General features: G+C 34.5%; 1 protein-coding gene across 1 annotated transcript in view; it reads left to right on the top strand.

The window, feature by feature from the left end:
- Akap6 (A-kinase anchoring protein 6) overlaps nt 1–25,039 on the top strand; it is a 278,588-nt gene that overhangs the window by 219,469 nt on the left and 34,080 nt on the right. The window contains exon 11 of the mRNA XM_042677816.1: nt 9,890–10,105. Coding sequence (XP_042533750.1) covers nt 9,890–10,105 — 216 coding nt within the window. The remainder of the gene's footprint in view (nt 1–9,889; nt 10,106–25,039) is intronic.

Consider the following 25,039-nt stretch of genomic DNA (forward strand, 5'->3'; position numbering starts at 1 on the left):
TATTTGGATATTTTGGATAATTACTCCTTTACAATTCCTAAATGCAAATCTGTACTTGTAACATTTGAACACAGCATATAGTTAAGAATAGAAATATCAGAACCCAAGGAGTTGCTGACCTCTTGCTAGAAATGTTAATAATCATTTGCCAGGTGATTATTTTCTATGTTTGTTCAATCTCTTCTTTGTTATTTTTCTAATGTACATCTTTCTCAGCAAAGAGAGTACTTCTACTGTCCACTAGAATATGAGGTCTGTGAAAGAAGTTTTTTTCAGACATTTAGAATAGTGCCCTTATATAATTGGTATATATGTCCAATTAATGATTTGCATTTTTCTGACTATGCTATCATAAATATCCTGGATGTAACTCTTGCATAATTACTAATTCTTTTGTATATGAAGTATTTGAATACCTAAAGATGGGTAAAAGATTGTAAATCTGAAAGGCGTGGAATCTGTTGCCTTTCTTGGAAACAATAAACCTATGGCTGTAGCCACTTCTGGTTCAGAGTGTAGACATCTTGTAAACGACATCAGCTTTTTTTCAGGTTTTAAATTGTATTTATTTTATCATAATTTTTTTTTTTGGGTCCGGTCGTGGGGCCTGAACTCTGGGCCTGGGCGCTGTCCCTCAGCTCTTCAGCTCAATGCTAGCGCTCTACCACTTGAGCCACAGCTCCACTTCCGGCTTTTTTCTTTCTGCTTATGTGGTGCTGAGGAATCGAACTCAGGGCCTCAGGCATGCAAGGCAAGCGCTCTACCACTAAGCCACCTTCCCAGCCCCAAATTGTATTTATTTTAAAAATTATTTATACTGTTTTATTATCTTAAGTAATTGTACAAAGGGGTTCAACTCAACATGTTGTTTATGAGTACAATGCATTTGATCAGTATCAGCCCTCCCATCATTCTTTTCCACCTCTCCTAACCTACCCATCCTCCAAGTCACCTGGCTTCCTTTCACATACCTTTGTTGAATGTTATGACTGTATTTACCTTGCTTCAGCTTTCTTATACAAAAAACAACTTAGTATAGTGATTTTGTGAATCAGCTTTGGAATCAAGCTTCTTGTTTTAAAATCCTACATTTGCTCCTTATTAGTTTTATTGGTTTTGTGAATTTCTTAACATCATCATACTTGCATTTACTCATATATAAAGTAGATGGTGGTCCATATCTATCTATCTATCTATCTATCTATCTATCTATCTATCTATCTATCTATCTATCTATCTATCCTACAGTGTTTCTATAAAGATTAAGTTAATCCATACATATAAAAGTCCATATCCAAAAATTTAGGAACACATAAATATGCATAAAATGCTAGTCATCAATATAACTAATCAATAATCATGTATCAGGAGATTAATGGTATTAATGAAAATAACTTTTTACTTAGAAGAGTATTTTCAAGGTCCTTATAAAGGGCATATAAGTGCTTCCTTTTTATTGTTATCTTTAAGTAGTTGTTCAAAGGACGTGCCATTTATTGCTAAATAATATTTCATTGTATAAATATGTGTAACATGTTACGTTTTGTTTATTCACTCATAAATCAATGGGTATTTGGGCTGTTTTTGCTTTGGGATATTATGAACAAGGTTGTAGTGAATATGCAGGGTTTTGTCTGGTCATAAATATGCACCTCCAAGTGAAGTTACAACAATGCTAGTCAACTTTTTGATGAAACGCCATGCAGTTTTCTAAAGTGACCAACATTTTACAACTTCATCAGCAACATATGAAAATTCCAGTTTTTCTACATCATTGCCAAAACTGTCTTTCTTATTTTAAATGTCTTGGTAGAGTGAAATGATATATAATTGAGGTTTAGATTTCCATTTTCCTGGTGGCCAGTGATAGTGATTGGTTTTTTTATTGACCATTTTTATGTCATCTTTGGAGACTTGTCCACTTAAAAATTGAGTTTCTTGTTGTGGCTCAAGTGGTAGAGCACTTGTCTTGAGCTGAGGAGCTCAGGGACAGTGCTAAAACCCCATAACTGACAAAAAAAAGAAAAAGAAAAGAAAAGAGAAAAAAATGAGTTTCTTGTCTTTATATTTTAAGAGTTTTAAAAATATACTTTGAATACAAGTCTTTTATTAGAGATATAATTTGAAGTTATTTTCTTCCATTTTGTGGATTGTCCTGTCACTTTTTGATGGTATAGTTTAAAAATGCAAAAATTTAAAGAAGTCCAAATATTTCTTGTGCATTTAAGAAGTAAAGTCATTTTACTTTTGATGATCATCTTACATTTTATTAACTCAAAGTTGATGAACATTTACTCCTGTGTTTCTTCTAAGGTTTATATAAGTTTAGCTCTTTAGTTCTGAGATCAATTTTAAATTAATTTTGCATATGGTATGAGACAGAGATCCAATTCATTCTTTTATGTGTGAATATCTAGTTGTCTTAACACTGTTCCTTGTAGAAACTATTCGTTCTTGATTTAATTATAGTAAGATATTTTATATTTTATTAATAAGCCTCCAATTTTAAGCGTTCTTAACCATGAAATAAGCCTTTTGACATAAATTAGTATTGACTTTATAAACCTATCTTATCTATCTAATACAGAACAGTATATTTTGTTTCTACATCTGAACCTACTATTATATGTTGATACCTCTTTAGACAAACTTTATCTAACATCCTATCTCTAAAGTAACTGCCCTGCCACTTTCTTTTATATCCTTATGTTATACTGTATTGCTCTTGTCACTGATTTTATTTTTTATGGGCTGGTGTGAGTTTGGAACTCAGACCGGGTGCTGTCCCTGAGCTTTTTTGCTCACAACTAGCATATGAGTCTCATGGACTTTCTTGCTCAGGCTGACTTTAAACCATAATCCTTGGGTCTCAGCCTCCTGAGTAGCTAATATTACAGGTGTGAGCCACCAGCACCCAGCTGATATTTCTTATATATTTAGCTATATGTTTAGTTCATCCCCTTTCATCTATACTGATTAATTTGAACGTAAATTTAACAAAAGCTTAAATCTTGTGTAACTTCTGCACTGCTATAGTCCCACCACGGAAATAGTTGAGCTCATAGAAGATACCCAGTAAGTACATTAAAATGCTGGTTATATGGATGTATAGGTGGATAGATGGATGGAATTTAATAATAATTATCATCATCCTCCATTTCATCTTTCATGCTGTTTAAAAAATGTTATGAAAATTTCTGGTTGCTTGACCTTTTCTTCTCTATAGAGTCTATCCTCCCTTCACTCTATCTTTTCCATCTTTAGCAACTTTTCCAAACTAGTTCTAGTTCTATGATTCCTAATGTATCTGCTTTAGCTAGTAATGATCTATTTTGTTTCCCAAGTCAGCACATTTATTCCTTTGCCTTATTTAAACCCTACAACATCTTGATGAGTTATGTTTCTCACTTTGAGGAATGAATATATTTTTCCAGCCAAATCACAAGCTTCTAAAAGATAATACAGGGGCTGGGGGTTTAGCCCAGCCGAAGGGCGCCCGCCCGGCACGTGCAAGGTCCTGGGTTCAGTCCTCAGCCCTGGAAAAAGAAAAAGAAAAAAAAAGATAATACATATTATTGTAAGCCTCTTGTCCAGCAAAACAAATCTTCTAATAAAATACAATGCATGATACATAATTGATACCCAAGAGATCTTATTGATACAAGGAATATAATTCACATGATTTTGCCAATTTTGCCCTCTCCACAATGATTATCAGGATGCAATCAGTCAAAATCATCTTCTGAAGAATAATAAAAGTAACAATAGAGCTTCTTATTTTTCCCTTTATCTATAATCTTCTTTTACCATGGCTACAGTTACTAACATTATCTGCAGTTGATGCCTTTACTTTAAAATTAATGATTATTGTTGTATTCTAGTAAATATACTTTCTAATTTCATCCAGATTTCTATAGAGGAGATTTCTATTTAATTTAGCACAATGTCATAGGTGTTGAAAAACCCCAAATATTGGATGAAAACAGTCTTAACACAAGTGGTCTGTCATTTGTTTGATTATGGTTTTGTTTTATTTAAGACATTGTCTTGCTATATAGCCTAGCCTACCTCAACCTCAGGATCCTCCTTCCTCAGCTTCCCAAGTACTAGGATTATAGTTTCCTCATCACATCTAGCCATATCAGTGGTCTTGATAATTATGTAGAACATTATGGAGATCATCAAGAAAATATTGCTAATATAAAGATTTCATTAATTGTGTTAGTGTTCCATCATTACAACAAAATAACCTGGATAGTCAAAAGAAAAAGGTTAAAAGAAAAGGGTTATTTTGACTCAGTCCATGACTGGATGACCTTGTTGCTTTGAGACTTTATCAATATAACACATAATGATGGGGGTTTCTGGTGGAGCAAAAAAAAGTCTTACTATGTAACCCAAGCAGGCCTTAAAGTCAATGGAATTCTTGGATTAGTCTACCAAGCAGCTTGAAATACAAGCATGCACTACTGTACTTGGGCAGCATTGGTAGTTTTAACAACGATCTGATTGATGGTAATTCTGCTTGAGCTAGAGACAGCACTCTATGGACTTCTGCTCCAAAAAAATCTGCCCATGTGTAGTAGACAACAACTGCACACTTCATTAAATTAAAATGAAGAGCAATAACTAAAAACATGCACAGAAATATAGGAAAATATTACAAGTAGATAAAGCTGTCCTCTTCACACTATTTAAACTAGAAAACCTCACCTTTCTGTTATTCTCTCACTGAGTGTTTCTATACCCACTATAGATTGAAGGCAGGTATACATTACATACTCAGATTGCAATCGCGTTGTACTCATCACACCAAATTCATACTCAACAAGTATTGTTAAACAGTTCATCTCTTAGAGGAACTGTTGCCTTTATGAATTGAATGCTTTTAGTTTCTAAAGAGTTTAACAGATCATCTGAAGCCCTATCACTTTGTTCATATTGATTTCCCTAATGATGTTAAATTGACATGTTGAATAAAAGAGATATTTGATGAGAAATTGCTTTGGATTTTAAGTTAGATTTGCTTCTCTGTTTTTCTGTTTATATACTCAGTTGTGGTGGTTTTGAAATATTTTTCTTCTCATTTGTCTTTACTTGGTTCTCCTATTAATTTATTATGTCTGTTCATGGTCTAATTATAGTTGTTCTTTTATGTAAGTTTACATTATTTTGTGAAGTAAATAAGAGTTTTATAATGACAAGTATATGTGCATACAGATGAGTACAAACCTTTAAGGTAAGATGTTTGCATCTAAGCACACATTCAACATGTAAAGAAAAATAAGATACAAACATTGAAACTATTACCTTCAGTGGTTAAAAAAAGTGAATGAAGTCAGTAGCAAGAATGATTTTATTCAGTAAAATGCATGATTTAAACATTTGAAAAAATTGACTGAGGAAGTCAAGACATAAACCAATCCATCCAAAAGATCCTAAAATCTTGTGAAATACCATTATGGTTTAAAATCAGATTGACTGCTAATGTATGTAAAAGGAACACAACCATTAAGTTAGCAACTCTCTTATACTGTGACCCAAGATAAATGTGTTTCGTGCATTGCAATTTGATCACTGTAAAGAAAAAAATAGACTTTAAAATTTTTGCTTTTCTGATACTTTTTATTTTATTACAAATCTGTCTTTTTTAAACATGAGGAAAAATAAGTCATTTAAAAGTTTGAAAGTAGCACATAGCAAACTTTATGCCAACAATTATGTTGGAGGTGATGCTAAGATATATCTTTCATACTAACAGAGAGAGCCTTGCAAAAGAAATTTCCAAAAACCTATGAAATGATTAGGTTATCTAAATAAAGCACTTGGAATCCTTTTCTCCCACATACTAGTAAGGATTCTTTTGTTCTGTTCTAAATTTCCTTTGTCTCTTCCTGTTTCATAGTTTCAGAGAAGGCAATATAAATATACATGGGATCAATAAAGATATTGCATAATGGGCTGAGGATGTAGCTTAGTGGTAGAGTGCTTGCCTAGCATGCATGAAGCCATGGGTTTGATTCTTCAGTACCACATAAATAGAAAAAGCTGGAAGTGGCACTGTGGCTCAAGTGGTAGAGTCCTAGCCTTGAGCAAAAGAAGCTCAGGGACAGTGCCCAGGCCCTGAGGTCAAGCCCAAGGACTGGCAAAAAAAAAAAAAAAGATTGCATATTAGGAAAATGCTTCAAATGTGAGCATAATGAAAAACATTTCCAACTTTTTTTAAAATGTCCTATCTCCTTTCCAGCTTATTCTTTTAAGTTCCTGGACACACTGTTCTAAGCTACTTGCTTCTTTTTAACTTACTATTCTTATATCCTTATACCCTTTTATCCTTATAACCATTATCAACTGTCTTGCATTATCTGATTCTCACCATTTTCTTAAAGATTTGTTCAGCTCTCCTAGTAGCAACTTACTCATATGCTAATTAGCTTCTCTATCTGCATTATACTTACTACTATATATATTTATCTAACTTACCTCCAGAAGGCTCTCAGCTATTTGAAGGAAGGAGCAGTAACCTGTCACATTTGAATGGCCTCCATTCCTAAAAGAGTGCCTAGCAAATTGAAGGTACATAGGTGAGCTGGTTAAGGAGGGATGAGTCTGGCTGATTTCTGTCTTTCTTAGCTTAGCTTGGTTTCTACTAAGTTATTACTTAACTTGTGTTTCTGCTTAAAAGTACATTTCTCTGAAATCTAAGCTGAAAAAAACAGGTTACAGTAATCATTTGTTCCTTTTTAGTTATATTTAACATTTTTCTGTGCATAATCATGGAAATAATATAAACTAGCTAGTCTAAAAAACATTGCCAGCAAATCCACTGATTTTATTTAATATGTGTGTGATTATAAATAAATATGTATATTTTAATGGTTGTCAAGGAAACAAATTTGTATGGAAGAATTTTATTTTTTATCAATTACCTCTCTAGGTATAAAAGAGTACTAAAACACATCTTGACCATGTATAATTGTCTGTTTTTCTCTTTGTAAGAGTGCACGTATAAGATAAATTATTAACTTAAAATGTATAATGAGTCTTAGATACTTAAAATGAGAAAAAATGGAGCATTTCAAGACCCCCCAAATCAGATATTGAATGTTAACAGTAAATGCTTCCCACCTCCCCCAGGACTGGAGATTGAACTGCGAGTCTCACACTTGCTAGGTGGGTGCTCTGCACTTGTGCCACCCTGTAGCCGTTATTTGCGTTGGTTATTTTCCAGGTAGACTTTCACTTTGTGGCTAGACCAACCTAGGCTGTGATCTTCCTCTTTGGGTTTCCCTGGGAGTAGATGTGAGGCACACATGCCACTATACATGCCACTATGCCAGCCACTGATCTTTTCCTGTTACCTGGGATACCAGGTACATACCATCTGGTTGAGATAGACTCTCTAGAAATCCTTTGTGCCTAGAGTTAGCATCAAACCATGACCCCTCAATCTCCACTATCCAAGTCGCAAGGATGAGAGGCTTGAGCCACTGTGGCTCCTGCTGCTTTTATATTTTTTTAAACACATTCTTCTTGGTTCATTTTCATTAAGGTAGAGGGTAGGAATCATCTGGTTATTTAGTGCACACTTAGTTCAATCCATTGTGGTTTTCCTTCAGCTAAAAACTTTGACATCTTTGGCTTGAAAAATGCAGGTATTTCAGTTAACTTCAAAGAGAGGTTTGCAAAATCCAGTTCCATGACACAAAACAAATATTCTTTTTCTAGCTCTGTGTGTGTGTGTGTGTGTGTGTGTGTGTGCACGTGTGCGTGCACATGCCCACACGCACCAATCCTGAGGCTTGAATTTAGGGCCTGAGTGGTGTCCCTTAGCTTTTTTGCTCAGGGATGGCACTCTGCAACTTGAGCCATAGTTCCACTTCCAGCTTTGTGGTGGTTAATTGGAGACAAGTCTCACAGACTTTAATTTCCTGCCTGAATTTGAACTGTCATCCTCGGCCTCCTGAGTAGCTAGGACTATAGGCATGAGAGATGGGCACCTGGCTTAACCTGCTACTTTTAACAAATTAATAACAAAACAAGAGCCCAAGTCTTCATTATGCACATTTGTAGGGCTCATTTGAACAATGGAGCTGGGAACAGAGCTAGTTACTTTAGTAGGCCCTCAAATTTATCTTTAAATATCTAGGAGTCTCTTCTCATTCAGCACTGAACTACCAAATGGTATCTGTAAAGAAATTTGTCAGACCTGGTGGCTATTCAAGGAGTTATATAGGAAAATAGCAATGAACATGGGGAAAATAAATAAGGATATGTTCTGGAAACATAACTGAAACTACTGCATTGGTAAAGATTGAATAATAAAATTTCTAGTCATATTTTGCCATAAATAGAGGTTTAGGAGTTTGTCATTCACCTTATTTAAAATTCAGAAATATTAAAGGTACAGGGTTCTCTCATTACAGAAATAATAGAATTCCAGCTATTACTGAGTTAGGGTCATTTAAATGGCCATAGCATGCATTATATCAATAAGTGGAACATCTGTATGAAATGTCCACCTGCTGATCTACTACCCCACTCCATGCATATTTCAATGAGCTGCACTTAATCATTTTAAGACTCCTACTAATGAAGCCTTATCTAGATTTACATTTTAAGCACAAATACTTTCAGGCATTAAAACTCTCACACTAAATGAAATTGCATTGTCTTGTTTACCCTTGTTGATTAATAAGCAATCTGTTAACTGTTAGAACAGTCCAATTGTGGCAATAGAAGGAGATTAGTAATTCAGTGATGTTTGTGGATATAATCATCATTTCTCCTGAAGGCTTTAAATTAGAATATCACTTACACACTATCCGTAGGCAAAGAAAGGATATAATATTTTTAGACATGTGTACCCACTATTTTGCTTGAATTGTTCAGCTTAGGGTCACTGCAGCAATACAAATGCTTCTGGGGGCAAAATGTTATTTTGATGCATGCATATCCTTCTTAAATAGTGTGGATGTCTATTAGGAGAAACACAGCAACCAACAAATAGTGTAGTAATAATCCAGTATCTTAATTTCTGTTTCCAGAGCATTATTGCTTTGTTAATCAAGCTTTGGAAAAGAAATATTGCTTATCTTTTTTCAGATAATAGATTTTATATATAAAGATTCGTTGCAAGCTTATTTATTCTCAGCCAATAGAGTAGTGAACTTTTTGCCTCCAAAGAATCTAGGGATGCATTTAAAACATTTCCATTTTCTTTTAGAGGATCATTCCATCTTTTGTGTTTCCTTTGCCCTTGAACTAAAGCATGCCAGTCTGTTTATTTGGCATTCATATGACTTAAATGGTTTATTTTATTAGATTAGAAACTGTTAATTATATATATGTATGTATGTATGTATATATATATATATATATATATATATATATGTCAAGATGGAACACTACATGTCACAGAAAAATGTCAGTTAAAAAAGGGAAGACAAAGCCAGTTGCTAGTGGCTTCTAGCTGCTCAGAAGGTTGAGATCTGATTGTCTTAGTTTGAAGCCAGCCAGGCAGTAAAGACCTGTGAGCTTATTATCACCAATGAACCACCAAATAGCCAGAAATGGAGCTGTAGCTCAAGTGGTAAAGCATTAGTCTTGAGTAAAAAACAAAAAGTTAGGAACAGCACCCAGGCAATGAATACAAGCCCCAGGATCAGCACAAAAAAATGGGGAGAAAGAGGAAAAGAGCTAAATTTGCTAGCACTAGTTGGCTGTATATATGCCTCTTGGTTGATGGAGACTTCATAACCCTTTTCCTCGTCCTATTGTTTGAAACGGAGTCCATCATCTCAATTTTGTTATGGTGAAAGAGAGTATTTCGTGTTTTCAAAAACTCTGCCCTATTAAAAACTCATAAATTGGTCTTTCTGTGTTACAGTCCCTCTGTCGTGAAATCAAGCAGCGACGTCGAGGAGTAGCTTCCATTCTGCGATTGTGCCAGCATCTTTTGGATGACCGGGACACCTGTAATCTAAATGCAGACCACCAGCCCATGCAGCTGATCATTGTAAATCTCGAAAGAAGGTGGGAAGCCATTGTCATGCAAGCTGTCCAGTGGCAAACACGACTGCAAAAGAAGATGGGAAAGGAATCTGTGAGTGTTATTTTTATAGCGTAGTAGTCTCATTTCTTTTCAGACAAAAATAATATTTGTAATATGTGCTCATCTTACAAATGGCTTTGCTAAATAATAGGTTAGGTAGCCATTAAATAAAACTATTTGCCGTAGCATGAAGTTATTAACCTTACTAAGATGCATCTTGGCGTGTCATGTTGTCTTTTAACCAAAATTACTTCGAGATTTTGCTTAACTTTATCATCAAAACTATGAATTCTTTCAGTCATTTTTTTGCACCAACAGTATTTATTAATTATGAAATACCTCTTGAATGTTTCTTCCAGGAAATAGCCTGAAACTCTTAAAGTGAAAGAAAAAAATGTATTCACTTTATAGATAATGCAATGAATAGTATATATTGTTTCCTTACATGACATGAACAAACATCAACTACTTGTATACAAATCTTCCTGCATGAAGCAACTTCTGATAGATTACTGAAAACAGCACGTTTCTTCTTATAGTCTTATTGAGTGCTGCAACAGTGGGTCCTCTGATTCCTTTTTAGGGTTTTTCAGATTGGGTAGAGATTCAAATAGTTGCTCAATAAAAGACAAGTATAAGACTAGAAAATGTTGATTGCAATAAAGAATACTTGTTTGTTCTTAAAGCTATAAGAACTGCTTTCCCCAAATGATCTTAATGTCAGTGTTAGTCGAGGGGTCAGGGTTCATATTTAACTTACATAAATGAAACACATATACACTGAGGACTTAAAATAGAATGACACAGTAAGCTTTCTTGTTCTTTTATATCTCTAACCATGTTGTGTCTAAGGAGTGATTTTCTCAATGGTTCTATTGAATTGTTCGGAGCTGAAATGGTTAAATTTCTTTTTTTTTTCTTTTTTTTTGGTCGGTCGTGGGGCTTGAACTCTGGGCCTGGGCGCTGTCCCTCAGCTCTTCAGCTCAAGGCGAGCGCTCTACCACTTGAGCTACAGCGCCACTTCCGGTTTTGTGGTGGTTTATTGGAGATAGGAGTTTCACGGTCTCTCCTGCCCGGGCTGGCTTTGAACCGAGATCCTCAGATCTCAGCCTCCTGAGTAGCTAGGATTACAGGCGTGAGCCACCAGCGCCCGGCTTGAAATGGTTAAATTTCTTAAGAAGACTTTAAAGTTATTACCAGTCTTCAGTGTCTACATAACTGGATATCTTTTTCTAAATGACCTGTTTGTTGTGAAGCTCTTCATCTGGCTTTGAATGTTCAGAGAGTGAGAAGTGGTTATTATTTTTTCCTATACTTTTAAGCTTCTAAGTACAGTAAGAGTCTTAGAATTTAGGGGGAAAAAAACAGTTGTAGGAATAGTCCTAATACTTTGGAAAATTCAGACTTGTGTGAAGGAGAAAAAGTTGATTTTCTTTCAAGATTTATTTGAGAGACCCAAGGTTGTTGCACTGAGTCTCTGAAAACAAGATGTAGACATTATCATCTTTCTATTGAAAAGGAAATTTTGTGTGTGTTTGCCAGTCATGGGGCTTGAACTCGGGGCCTGGGCACTGTCCCTGGGGTCAAGGTTAGTGTTCTACCACTTTGAAACCCAATGCCATTTCTTGCTCTTTGGTAGTTAAATGGAGATAAGAATATCACAGACTTTCCTGTCTAGGCTGACTTCAAACCATAATCCTCAGCATTCAGCCTCCTGAGTAGCTAGGATTACAGATGTGAGATACTAATGCCCAGCAAAGGACTGCATCTTTTCTTCCTTTCTTCCTCCTTCCTTCCCTCCTTCCCTCCTTCCTTCCCTCCTTCCTTCCTTCCCTCTTTCCTTCCCTCCTTCCCTCCTTCCCTCCCTCCCTCCCTCCCTCCCTGCCTCCCTCCCTCCCTCCTTCCTTCCTTCCTTCCTTTCTTTCTTTCTTTCTTCCTTTCTTTCCTTCTTTCTTTCTTCCTTTTTTTGGCCTAAGACTGTAACTTGAACTTAGTGCGTAACATTTTATCTCATTGGCTAGAGTGCTACCAGCAGAGCCATGGGTACAACCTTGGAAAAGGAAACTTTCAGTTTTGGAAAACCAGATTGTAAAGTGCTTAAGCTAATACATAGAGGTAGACAGAAAATGCAGAGAAACGTCTTCTCTGTCCTTTCATTTGTCTGCTGAATAGATAGATTATTAGGAATGATAAAATTAAGCAGCAAGGAAGGAAGAGGTTGGAATAGAGCATAGACTAATGTTAACAATACAGTAGGCGCACATGCCAATGTTTCTTGCTTTTTTAGTTGGTTAGATGGAGAGTAGAAATGGCTTGTTTAAGAGTTGACAAGTATTCACCAATGCAGGAGGCTGCCTTTGTAGAAAATAAAATATTTTAAAGTGGTTTGTTTACTTGCTCATCACATGTCTTTGTCCCTCTTTCATTATCTGCTTGTGCATAAGGGCTTCCATGGCTATATCTCCAAAGCTTGTGTGTGTGTGTGTATATATATATATATATATATATATATATATATACATATATATGGTATTTGATAGATACTTAGGAATGAAGGAATATGTGATTTTGATTAATAAATTAGTTTCATTCAGATATTTGGTAAATTAGTGTACATGTGCATATGTGTGTATATAAATAATCATTTGGAATGGTAAGGTATCAAATCTTCATTGCCATATACATTTGTTGTGACTTTCTCATGTTCTCATAAATGTGGATCTGAGAATTATTGTATTTCTATAAAATTCTTTAACCTTCATAAGACTCATCAAGATAACCTTTAACCTTCATTTTTATCTGATAAGACTTCTCTAGATACCTAGATCCATTTTTTCAAGCTAACTGCTACGTTTGGCATGGTATTTAGGAAATCCCCAGTGGCTAACATTCCTACCAGACAGAGGGACAGAAAAGAAAAGGGATTCCAGAGACATGCAGAGATTCTCTCATGTCTTTAGCAGATGCAACTACCTGAAAGGATTAGAGGGAACAGGGTATGGAGATTCTACAGGGCTAGTAATGGTCCCCATTCCTTTCTGTCAGGAAAAATCATCATTCACAGTAAATTTGCTAGAATACTAAGAAGAGTTTTGTTTCAACAATAGAGCAAAAGTAGGCTAAATGCTGCTCTTCACTTATCCAAAAAGCATAAAAGCAAGGCCTGAAAGTATCGTACGGTTGCAAACCAACTTAAATGTATATGAGGACAAAGCCCAAGAATACAAGGAATTCAAGTACTAGTATACAACAAGATAAAATTTATAGTGACTGCCAATGAATCAAGAGCTAACTGGCATACGAAAACAAGAGGAAAAATTAGCTGGTGAAGAGAAAGTATCAATATTATAGATTATAGACACCTATAGTCCAGATATTCAATATATCCATAGAAATGTATTGGAAATATTGAGTAGAAATATTTAGGAGATCTATATCAAATAAAATTTCTACAGATTAAAACTACAAGTTTTGAAATGAAAAAAATACACTGGATCAGGTTAACAACAATTCAAGAATAATTCAATAAACCTGAAAATAAAGCAATAGCAACTCTCCAAAATGAAACAGAAAGAAAAAAGACAAAACAGGGCTAGTAACTTGGCTCAGTGGTAGAGTGCTTGCCTTACATGCTTGAGGTCCTGGGTTTGATTCCTCAGCACCATATAAGCAGAAAAAAACCCAGAAGTGGTGTTGTGGCTCAAGTGGTAGACCACTAGCTTTGAGTTGAAGAGCTCAGGGACAGCACCCAGCCCAGAGCTCAGGTACCATGACTGACCAAAACAAAGAAAAAACAAAATGAAAACAGAGCATCAGTAGCTATTAGATAACTTCAACCACATGATGTATATGTAATTACAATACATAAAACAAACAAGAAGGAATAACCAATTTTGAAGAAATATGGCTAATTCTTTCAAATTTGGTGAAAACTAAATTCACAGATCCAAGCAACTCAACAAACCTCAAGCACTGTAAACATTAAAAAATACACCTAATTAAGGTAATACTCAAATTGATTAAAACCAGTGATAACAGAATATCTTCAAGGTATCTGGAGGAGAATGTCTTATGTATTACCTACAGAAGACAAAAAATAATTATAGCAGATTTATGACTTACAACTACTGTAAGTCATAAAATAATAAAGAATTATCTTTAAAATGTTGGAAGAAAATAACAGAATATCATGCAAAGAGAAAATATCATTCAAAAAATAAGAGAAAATAGTTTTTAAATATAAAAAAACTGAAGATATTCATAACTAGCATACCTGTACTATAGGTAATGTGAAGAAAAAGCCATCAGGGTTTGGGAAGGTGGCTCAGTGGTAGAGTGCTTGCTTTGCATGCATGAGGCCCTGGGTTCCTTGGATGACATAAGCAAAAAAAGCTGGAAGTGGTGCTGTTGTTCAAGTGGTAGAGCGCTAGCCTTGAGCTGAAATGCTGAGGGACAGCGCCCAGGCCCAGAGTTCAGGCCCCCCAACAGGCAAAAGAAAAGAAAAGAAAAGAAAAGGCCATCAAAGAAAGATAATTCAGAAAGAAACTTAGATACCTACAAAGGAATAAATAACACTGGAAATGGTAATGGTAACTCTTTGAGTAAATAAATACCTTTCCATATTATTTAAATATTTTAAATGCTAATAGGCTTTTTAAATAGAGATTAAAACTATGTATTGTAGGATTTACTGCATGTAAGATTAAAATATACAATATCACAAAGGCCAAGAATCAAGAAATGGTAGTATACATTGCATAGTTTTTATTTTATGGAAGGTAGACTGTAATAAGATAAAATGTTTAAAGGTAGACTATAATAAGATAAAATGTTTACTATAATCTTTTCAACTATAGATGGTGGAACAAGAAAGGAAATTTCTTAATCCAAATAAGGAGAAAAGAAATATACAACAAAGATAGTAGGCTCTTTTTAAAAATCAAAATGAATGATAAATTATTTTATATGATTTCCATTTAACTAAATGGACTAAAATGACTGATTAACAGAAAGTAACAGTCATACTGAATAAAAAACAAAGTTCAACTGTATGCTACCACTCAGAAACCTAAGTGAAATAGAAACACATTAGGTGGAAAGTCAAGGGCTGGAAATTTTTATATAACACTTATACTGACCAAAACAAAGTTGAAATGGATATTTTATATTAAGCATACTTTATTTCAGAGCAAGGAATATCAAAAAATGTAAAGAAAGACATAACTAGTTTTTGATATTGTTATTTTGGCAGTACTAGGGATTAAATTCAGCTTCTTGTGCTTGCCATAACAGGGCTCTACTATTTGAGACACACTCCTAGGCCTTTTACTTTTTTAGTTTGTTTCCTGATAGGTTCTTGAGATCTTTGCCCCTGCATGCCTTAAACTGTGACCCCATTACATTCAGTTCCTGAGTAGCTGGGATTATAGGCACACTCTTAACCAAAGAAAATCATTTTATCTTAATGATAAATATTTCAATTGATCAAGAGAATATAACATTATTAAATTCATAAAATAGCTTAAAAGACACCAAACAAAACTTCTACTACACTGAAGAGACAAGAAAACCAATTTTGAGTAAGGATGCTTAACTGTGTATCAATAATTAATAGACAATAAATCACTAAGAATATACAAACTAACTTGACCACTGATATTTTTTATTTAGCATTTTATTAACACATACTATTTGTACTGAGGGGTTTCATTGTGATATTTCTGTACATGCATATATTTTACTGTGATCAAATTTACTCCCTTTGATTGATGCTTCTTATTGACTCCTTGGTTTCTACAATTTTAATAGGTTTCTTTTTTTTATTTCATTTGTCTTTTTTTCTGCTCTTCATGCTGGAAATGGAAGTCTTTTTTTTTTTTTATTGTGAAAATATTGTACAGAGGGGTTACAACTACATGGGCAAGATAATGAGTACATTTCTTATCAAGCATTGCAGCCTCCTCCTTTGTTTCCCTTTCCTATCCCTTCTCATCTCCTCCTCCCAAAACCTTATCCCCTCCACCTCCCCAACCCCTCTCACCCCCCCACCCCCAAAGTTGTAAAGTTCGTTTTCCACATAACGACTTGTACATCTCATTGTTGCAATGGGTCCACCTGTATCCCTATTTAAATGATTTGTTTTTTCCCTTCCCCTCCACAAATTATACCAACATCAAATACAGTGAAATCAGGGGTTATACCATGGAGGAGGGACATACAAAGCAACATAGAAATCATCTTATAAATGTGTTAGAAACAATCACATGAAAGAAAAAAAACATTTGAATACTTAACTTGGGGTTTGGAAATGAAAGTCTTAACATGGCACCTCTTATCTGTAGCTTTAAGTTGAGAGATTCATATGGTGATCTCATCTAGTAGCTCCTAACCCTTAAACAGTGGTTTTAGATGGGTAACCTATGAGAGGCCTACTGAAAATCCAGGTAACTTTTTGGATTGCCTTCGGCCAGACAGGCCTTCCATTATTCATTTTTCACATTCGTGAAGAGTTCCCAGATTTTTAACATTTCAAAAAAGAAGGCAGATTTCCATAACCCCTCCTATGTCTTCTAACGCTCTAACTTAAGCCCACAGTAGGTGTGGTGGGAAAGACACTTGAATACTTTTTCAGTTACTTCCTGGTTTCAATTTCGGAATCTCTTCTTTTAATATATGTTAAAAATAATGTAATTTCCCCATCTCTTCATCTATTCTGTCTCATTGCCCCCTAAATGACTTTGGTCCCTTTTAACCTTTAAAGACATGTCATTTGAAAGTTAAAAGCAAAATTATTCACTCTCAAGAATTTATGGTCATTCATAGAAAATGCTACAGAATCTTCAAAAGGATGGGGAAACTATCAAGGAAATTTAACTATGGATACATGATAAATATACAAACACTAATTGCATGTTGTGTATACTTTGACAAGAAAATTAAAATTCAAAACAATACTATTTATGATATCAAAAAAGCCACAAAATTCTTATGGCTGTATCTAAGAATAGATATAAAAAACTTTTGTGCAAAACTAACAAAATATTGATGAGAGTTATTATATAAAAACTAAATAAATAATGATGTATTCATGGATTAGTAGGCCATATTAAGATATTAATTGTTACTGGATTAATCTAGAGAGTCAGTGTAATCCCAATAAAATTCCCAGTGATTTGGAGTAGTACACATATTTAAGCCAATCATAAATATCTTTTGGAACTGTGAAGGGTCTACAATAGTCAAAACAATTTTGAAAAGGTTGAACTTTGTTAGAGGACTTAGACTTCCTCACATCAAGATTTCCACAATGTACAATAGTCAAGAGTATATGGCATTGGTGCTAAGGCTATTACATAAATCCATGCAATAGAATAGATAGATAGGCTAGGATAGAGCTACAGATAAGTATGCATTTGATTTTTTTAACAGAGGTACAAAGGGATTTCAAAGCAGAAAGACTAATCTTTCAATAAATGATCCTAAAATGAGTATCCATATATACACATTGATCTTAAAACAAGTGAGTATCCATATATACACATGTGAGCAAAGTGAAAAACAAATCATCGACATAAATGCAAAATATTTTAAAATTAGGAAAATATAAAGTCTTTATGACTATTGGAGAAATGGAAACACCTAATAAAAAACATTGAGGAGTGGTAAATTATTCATCTTGATTATAGTGATGATTGTATGTGTTCATATATTGAAATATACAAAAATTTTCATCATAAATATGTGCAGTTTGTTTTCATGCAGTTATAACTCAATACCATGAGCACATTTAGATTTTTAATTGCAGAAGTGTTGATAGATTACCTAACAAATGGCCATGATCATTCTTGCCTTCAAGTAAGGAGATTAACATGGCCTTCCTTTTCTGAAAGAAAAATAATAGTAAGAATACCTAACATACAGTATTTAATCTGTATCAGACATTGTTCTAAGTAACTCACTTGTCAAGAGTCATTTAAGACTCTTGGCAACCATATTTTATATATATATACATATATATATATAAAATGGTATATATATATAGTGTATATATATATATATATATATATATATATATTTTCCTAACATCAACTTATCTGACCTTTTCTGCTTGTCTCAAACATATACTAATTATTGCAAATAAGGGAAACCATGGGACCTACGTTTCTTTGGGCCTGGCTTATTTCACTTAATATAATTTTTTCCAAGTATTTCCATTTCCTAACAAATGGGCAATGTCATTCTTTCTGATGGAGGCATAGAATCCCATTGTGTATATATACCACATTTTCTTGATCTACTGAGGGGCATCTGTGTTGGTTCCATATCTTAGCTATGGTAAATAATACTGCAATAAACATAGTCTGCACAGAAAAATATTAAATCAAAGGAAATTTTGGCATCTTGTTCAATATTACCTGTTTGTAATTGATCTGGAATATGAGCTTAGGAATTCAGGCTCCAAAGTCAGCATCTTGAATTGCTCTGTTACAATGCCTCTTAAGACAAAATGTTCTCCACTAAACATAGTGTATATGCAACCACCTTTTATATTATCTATTTATTTTTGTATTAGTGGGAATTGAGCTCTGATTTTTTTTTCCATGCCAGGAAAGTTGTTTTTTGTTTTGTTTTGTTTTAATCACTGACCTATTTCCTCAATTCTCACAATTACCTTTGAATCCAAGGAAAGAATAGGCTTTTTTTTTTCTATTGGTCATGGGGCTTGAACTCTGGGCTTGGGAGCTGTCACTGAGCTCTTCAGCTCCAGGTGAGTACTCTACCACAGCACCACTTCCGGTTTTCTAGTAGTTAATTGGAGATAAGAGTCTCACAGATTTTCCTGCCTAGGATGGCTTTGAACTGCGATCCTCAGATCTCAGCCTCCTGAATAGCTAGGATTAAAGGCATGAGCCAGCAGCGCCTGGCTAGGAATAGATTTTATTAATAAAAGTTCACCCAATTGAATTTGGAAATTACATGATTCCACTTTTCCAATATAGTTTAGGAAAATATGGAACAAATTCCTTTATTGTCATCCAATTGATCCATGAAAATACTTCAATTTACCACATTTAAAGGCACAAGGAAAAACCTTAGAAAGAAGGAGCAAGCAAGCATTTTTTCCTTTCAAAGTATTAGACTAAATAAAAGAGAGGATCTGGGCTGTTATTCGTACTGGTTAACAACTGATGGCTTATTGGCACTTAAACATTTCCTTTAAGTATATGAAATATCTTATTAAATTCACACATGCTTCACAAAACTCCCAACATCCTTCCAATTTGTCATAAGACTAGTTTTCTAGCAATGATTTGTATGTAATACAAATCAAATGTCATCTCCATAAATTCTCTCTACTGTACTGTTTCAGTTTCGTATGGAACTATACCCACTGTAAAACCCACAAAATTGCTACCCAGGAGGGTCATATCTGTGAAAAAAGGTTTCTCAGTTAAATTTTTCTCATACTAGCTTTTTTTGCTCTGGCAAAGATCCCTTTAATAAGCCATGTAGTATATTACAAGTGTCAGTGGCCAAAACAGCTGTGCATTTTGCTAACCCTATTGGACATGTAATAGATCCTAGTTGTTGAGTCACCATTTTTCTTGTACTACCTAATTTAGAATTTCATAGCAATGAAGATGAACTTATAAGTAACTTGGCTATTAAACAAGTTACCTAAGGTTATATAGCTAATATGGAGGAAGCTTTGATCCAGAATGTCAAGCTTATAAAAAGGTTTATGGATAAGCTTATGGATAAGCTTATAAAAAGGTTTATGGATCTCCTTTGTACCACCTAAGACTACTTTGGTTATACTTCCTGTGCTAATGTATTATACCATTACTCTTCTTTTTACAACTGGAAACTGCCTGGGTTTCCTTTTTTAAAGTAAATTCAAGGTGAATCAGCTGGGCATAGTGATACCTATCTACAATCCTAACACTCAGAAGGCTGGGGAAGGAGGAGCTTGGGCTCAGGAGTTAGGACCAGTGTAGGTGACATAGCCTGACCCAGCCTCAGCATCAACAGTAAAATAAAAGAAAGAGGAAGAAGAGGAAGCTGTAGAGGTGGAAAACATTTTAGTGAAATGTCAGCACAAGCATTTATATTAATACACTCTTTTCCATCATTGGCCAATCCTAAGAATTTGTATATGAAGACTGGAGATAGATGAGTTTTGTTAGGTAACACCATTTTGTCTTTTGGAAATTAATCTAATACTTCCTTCATCTATTGGCTTTTAAATAAAAAGTTGATTTAGTAAGAATAAATGCATGCATAGAATTAAGCACTGATATTATTTGGAGAAATTTCAAAACAAACTATGGAAATTAATCTAATACTTCATCTATTGACTTTTAAATAAAAAGTTGATTTAGTAAGAATAAATGCATGCATAGAATTAAGCATTAATATTATTTGGAGAAATTTCAAAACAAACTATGGAAAAAAATCTTTGGCTTTAAAAATAATAAAATATAAGAGTTTTGAGCAACTGTAATTATGGGGTGAGTTTCAATGAAGACTTTTCAATTTTTTAAGTTTAGATTTTGCTTTTTTAAAATGTTGTTGTTAAGGTGATGTACAGAGGGGTTACAATAATATATGTAAGGTAGTGAGTACATTTCTTGCTGAACTGTTACCCCCACCCTCATTTTTCTCCCACTTTCCCTCCCCCACCACCCCCTCAAGTTTTACAGTTTATTTCCAACATAATGTCTTATGAATATTTGCCCCTTGTTCTTCTCACCATTTTGTTGTTCCCCTTCTCTTCCCTAATTCAGATAAACATATATACCCAGGGTACCAAAATCAAATACAGTGATAACAGAGGATAAACCATAGGAAAAAGAAAAGGAAAAAAAAAACACAAAAGAAAGAAGACATCACAAAATACATTAAAAACAACAACAGGGGCTGGGAAGGTGGCTCAGTGGTAGAGCGCTTGTCTTGTATGCAGAGGCCCTGGGCTCAATTCCTCAGCACCACATAAGCAGAAAAGGCTGGAAGTAGCAGTGTGGCTCAAGTGATAGCTAGCCTTGAGCTGAAGGCCCAAAGTTCAGGCCCCATGACTGGCAAAACAAAAACAACAACAACAAATCCCACAAAGAAAACCTCTTGTTTCCATGTCTTGGAGTTCATTTCACTTAGCATCATTTTATAGGGTCATATGTAGATCAAAGACCTCGAGGTAAAACAGATACCCTGAAAACATTACACGAAAGAATAGGAGAAACTCTAGGGCTCCTTGGCACAGGCCGAAATTTCTTAATAAATACCCAGAAACACAATAAATCAAAGAAAAGTTGGACAAATGGAATTGCATTGAACTGCAGAGCTTTTGCATGGCAAAGGACATAGCTAGCAAGATAAATACAAAGCCCACAGATTAAGAGAAGATCTTCACTAGCCATATAACAGACAAGGGCCTCATATCTAAAATATACTTAGAATTCAAAAAATTAAATCCTCCCAAAACAAATCTTCAAAGAAAAACAACTGCCTGATTAATAAGTGGGCTAAAGACTTAAAGAGAGACTTCTCTGAAGAGGAAATAAGAATAACCAATAGACACATGAAGAAATGCTCAACCTCTCTAGAAATAAAAAAATGCAAATCAAAACAACATTGAGATTCCACCTCACCCCCTCCCCCCTTAGAATGGCTATAATCAAGAAATCTAATAACAACAGATGTTGGAGGGGATGTGGCCAAAAGACAACTCTCCTGCATTGTTGATTGGAGTGTAAACTTGTTCAACAACTCTGGAAAGCAGTGTGGGGTTTCCTCAAAAGACTCCACATAGAGCTCCCCTATGACCCAGCAATCCCACTTCTGGGCATTTATCCAACTATGTTTATAGCAGCATTATTTACTATAGCTAAGATATGGAACCAACCAGATGCCCCTCGGTAGATGAATGGATCAAGAAAATGTGACACACACACACACACACACACACATACACACACACGCACACACCATGTTTCCATTAGAAGAATGACACCGCCCCATTAGTAAGGAAATGGAAGGACTTGGAAAAAATCATATTAATTGAAGTAAGCCAGACCCAAAGAAACATAAATCCCATGGTTTCCTTCATTTGTAATGATTAGGATATGTCTAGGATAATCTTAACAGTTTAGATTTTGAATATGTACTTTTTATGAGTGACATGGCTGGATAAGGTCATTATATATCATTGTCTATTATTTTTACTTTAAAACTACTTCCAAAATAATCGAATGAGTTCTATGTAAATTCTCTTGAGTTTGCTGTTGGTGTTTTCTTGAATCCAAAGACAAAACTGATGATATATGTGTGAGGCTTAGTTAGAAGTACATACAGATTGTTGCAGATGTAAAGTTCTTTGGGTATTGAATAGAATATCCTTTGATTTTGCCATAAACATCCCTGTTCTGGACACATTTAAATCTTTCTAAGTATAACTCTTCTCTTCATGGTTTTCCCAGTTCAGTACTGTAGATATTTGGAGATCTTCAAATCAACATATAAACCAATAATTGAAAGACAGAAGCTTTTTTTTTTTTTTACATTTTCAGAAATGTGGTGAAGACACAGGGATCATTTTCAGAAAATGGAATTCGTTTAGCAGAATGACACATTATGAGGTCCCCAGATTCTGTCTTGATTTGCTCCTAGATTTTTGAGTAAAATGTCAAAGTCATTCATAACCACTGAGAACACTACTTGCCTTAAATAGTTGGGTCTGGGAAGATAATAAAAATGAATGGAGCAACCCTGAATGCGGACAGATTTTCCCACAGATTTTGTCTATAGCATCCCCATTGGAAAACACATTATACTATAACCGTTTCTTGCATTCGTGTTCATACTGAAGGCAGATGTCTCAGAAAATACATCTGAAAAAACATTCAGTACAGCTCTGCTTAGCCTAACTTTCCACCCAAACATCTAACATGTAAGAAACTTTTTTTTCTTGCTGAATTTAGCAGTTTATTCCTATAAATCCCAGCTCTCAGAAGGCTGAGATACAATGATCTGAGTCTGACACTCTCCTGAGCTGTGTATGTGTATGTATGTAGGAGCTGTGTTTCAAATAAGAACACAAGAATAAGATAAAACTATAAACCACAACCAAATAAGAGTGAAAGGAAAAGAGAGAGAGAGGCCTCTGAATACTCTCATCACTGAACTGTTCATAGTGTAGGATGACTACTTATCAGTAACAAATGAATCTTTCTTGACTTTCAAATGAATGTTTTAAACAGAAATAATCTGGATTCTTTTGGAAAACCTTTATTTCATCAAGTGTGCCCCTGAATCAATGAATTACGAGTTTTAACTTATTTTCTTCACAAGTTCTACATTTTTCGTTTTGCACTGATACTCTACAGAACTTGTGTCCAGAAAAACTTTACACATTTACTGGCCTTGAAAGCATGCAACACATCTAGCCACATAATTGAAAATAATAAGGCCACGATAAATGCAATGGCCCCAGGGTAAAACACCCGAGGGATTCAATTGGTGTCACTTTGCATCAATGTCCATGCATCATGGTAATTGAGGTAACATAACCAATTACCACATTTTAATTAGAGTTCTAAGAACTTGAGAAAATGTGCAATGATGAGACAGCTCACTTAAAAAAGAAAAGAAAGAATGAAATAAATGGGGGGTAGGGAACACCACATATTATGTTACCCAAGCTTCTTTCTTGTAAGCACAGGCTACATAAAGTGATGTTTTGTGAGTCTAATTTCTTTTGAATACTTTTCCTGACTCTCAATCTTATTATTTGGTGATACATTTGGAAAAACTAATAAACTTAAAATGCTAATCTGTGACTACAGCAAGAGAGTTCTCACCCTAATCTAACTGATAATTTTAGAAATATATGACCAAAGAAATTCTCTAGAATGCATTCAATCTTGGCTTATAATTTTATTTCCCACCTAGATGTTTCTAACCATTATAACTGGAGGATTCGTTGTAAATTTTTAACTTCGGTGTCTGAACAGTGGCATGTCATTAAATTACACTTTTCTTTGGTTCTGGTTGCTAAACATAAATAGACCCAGATCTTTCATTGCTCCCTACAAAAAAAATAATTAAAAGCAAAAAGAATTACCTCATTTAGAAAATAATTTTGACTTGTGGCAATTATTTTTATAAGGCTAGAGTTTAAGTGAAAAAGCTCCTGTAAAATTTTAGTGCTGCTACATAATCAAGTAATTATGTAATTACTTGTACGTAATTACTTACAAGAGAGATGGTTGTTTAAAAAATTCTTTATACATGTCAAAAACAGCTCTCTTCTTTAGAGTATTTCTAGCCAACCTTCAAATACCAAAAAGCTCTTTCAACAGTGGTCTCCAGTAAAATCTTTTTTATGAATCTTTTACTACTTTTCTTCAAGTAGACGACAGTACATTCTGCAGAGATCTACCTGCCATCCTATGTCTATTTATGGTCTTCCCCAAAATTAGAAGAAGCAGGAAGAAGTGACTTTAAAGTTGAAGAGCTTGATTTAAATATCAGACACGTTAATGTGAAGATTTCTAAATAGACTACAAAGATGCTGAGGTTGTTTCTCTGAGAGCTACAGTAGAATGTAATGACTGAGAGAGCTTGGCCATACTCTGCTACTTGGTTGTCGTGTGATCATGGGAGATTATTTAATTTTCTTATGCCTCGGTTTCTTCATCTGGAAGATATTTTCTCTAAAACACCTCATATGGCATGTAAGTTTTCAATGAATTAATGTGTAAAAGTGTTTTTGAATAGCTGCTGTCACAGTCAATAAATGTTAGTTGCTCTTATTATTTACGTTATTGTAGATACCCAGTCTTAATACATTGTCTGGCATATCAAGCAGTAGAGTTAGTATAGTTTTTCTTATATGAACAAAGGATGATATGAGTGAGGATAGGAAAAATTCCTGTGTGTAGTTTTTTTGTTTCAGAAACTTTGTATTTTCTTTTTCATTTTATTAGC

The sequence above is a fragment of the Dipodomys spectabilis genome, unplaced genomic scaffold, assembly GCF_019054845.1.
Source record: "Dipodomys spectabilis isolate Male_0828 unplaced genomic scaffold, ASM1905484v1 ptg000042l, whole genome shotgun sequence".
Classification (NCBI taxonomy): domain Eukaryota; kingdom Metazoa; phylum Chordata; class Mammalia; order Rodentia; family Heteromyidae; genus Dipodomys; species Dipodomys spectabilis.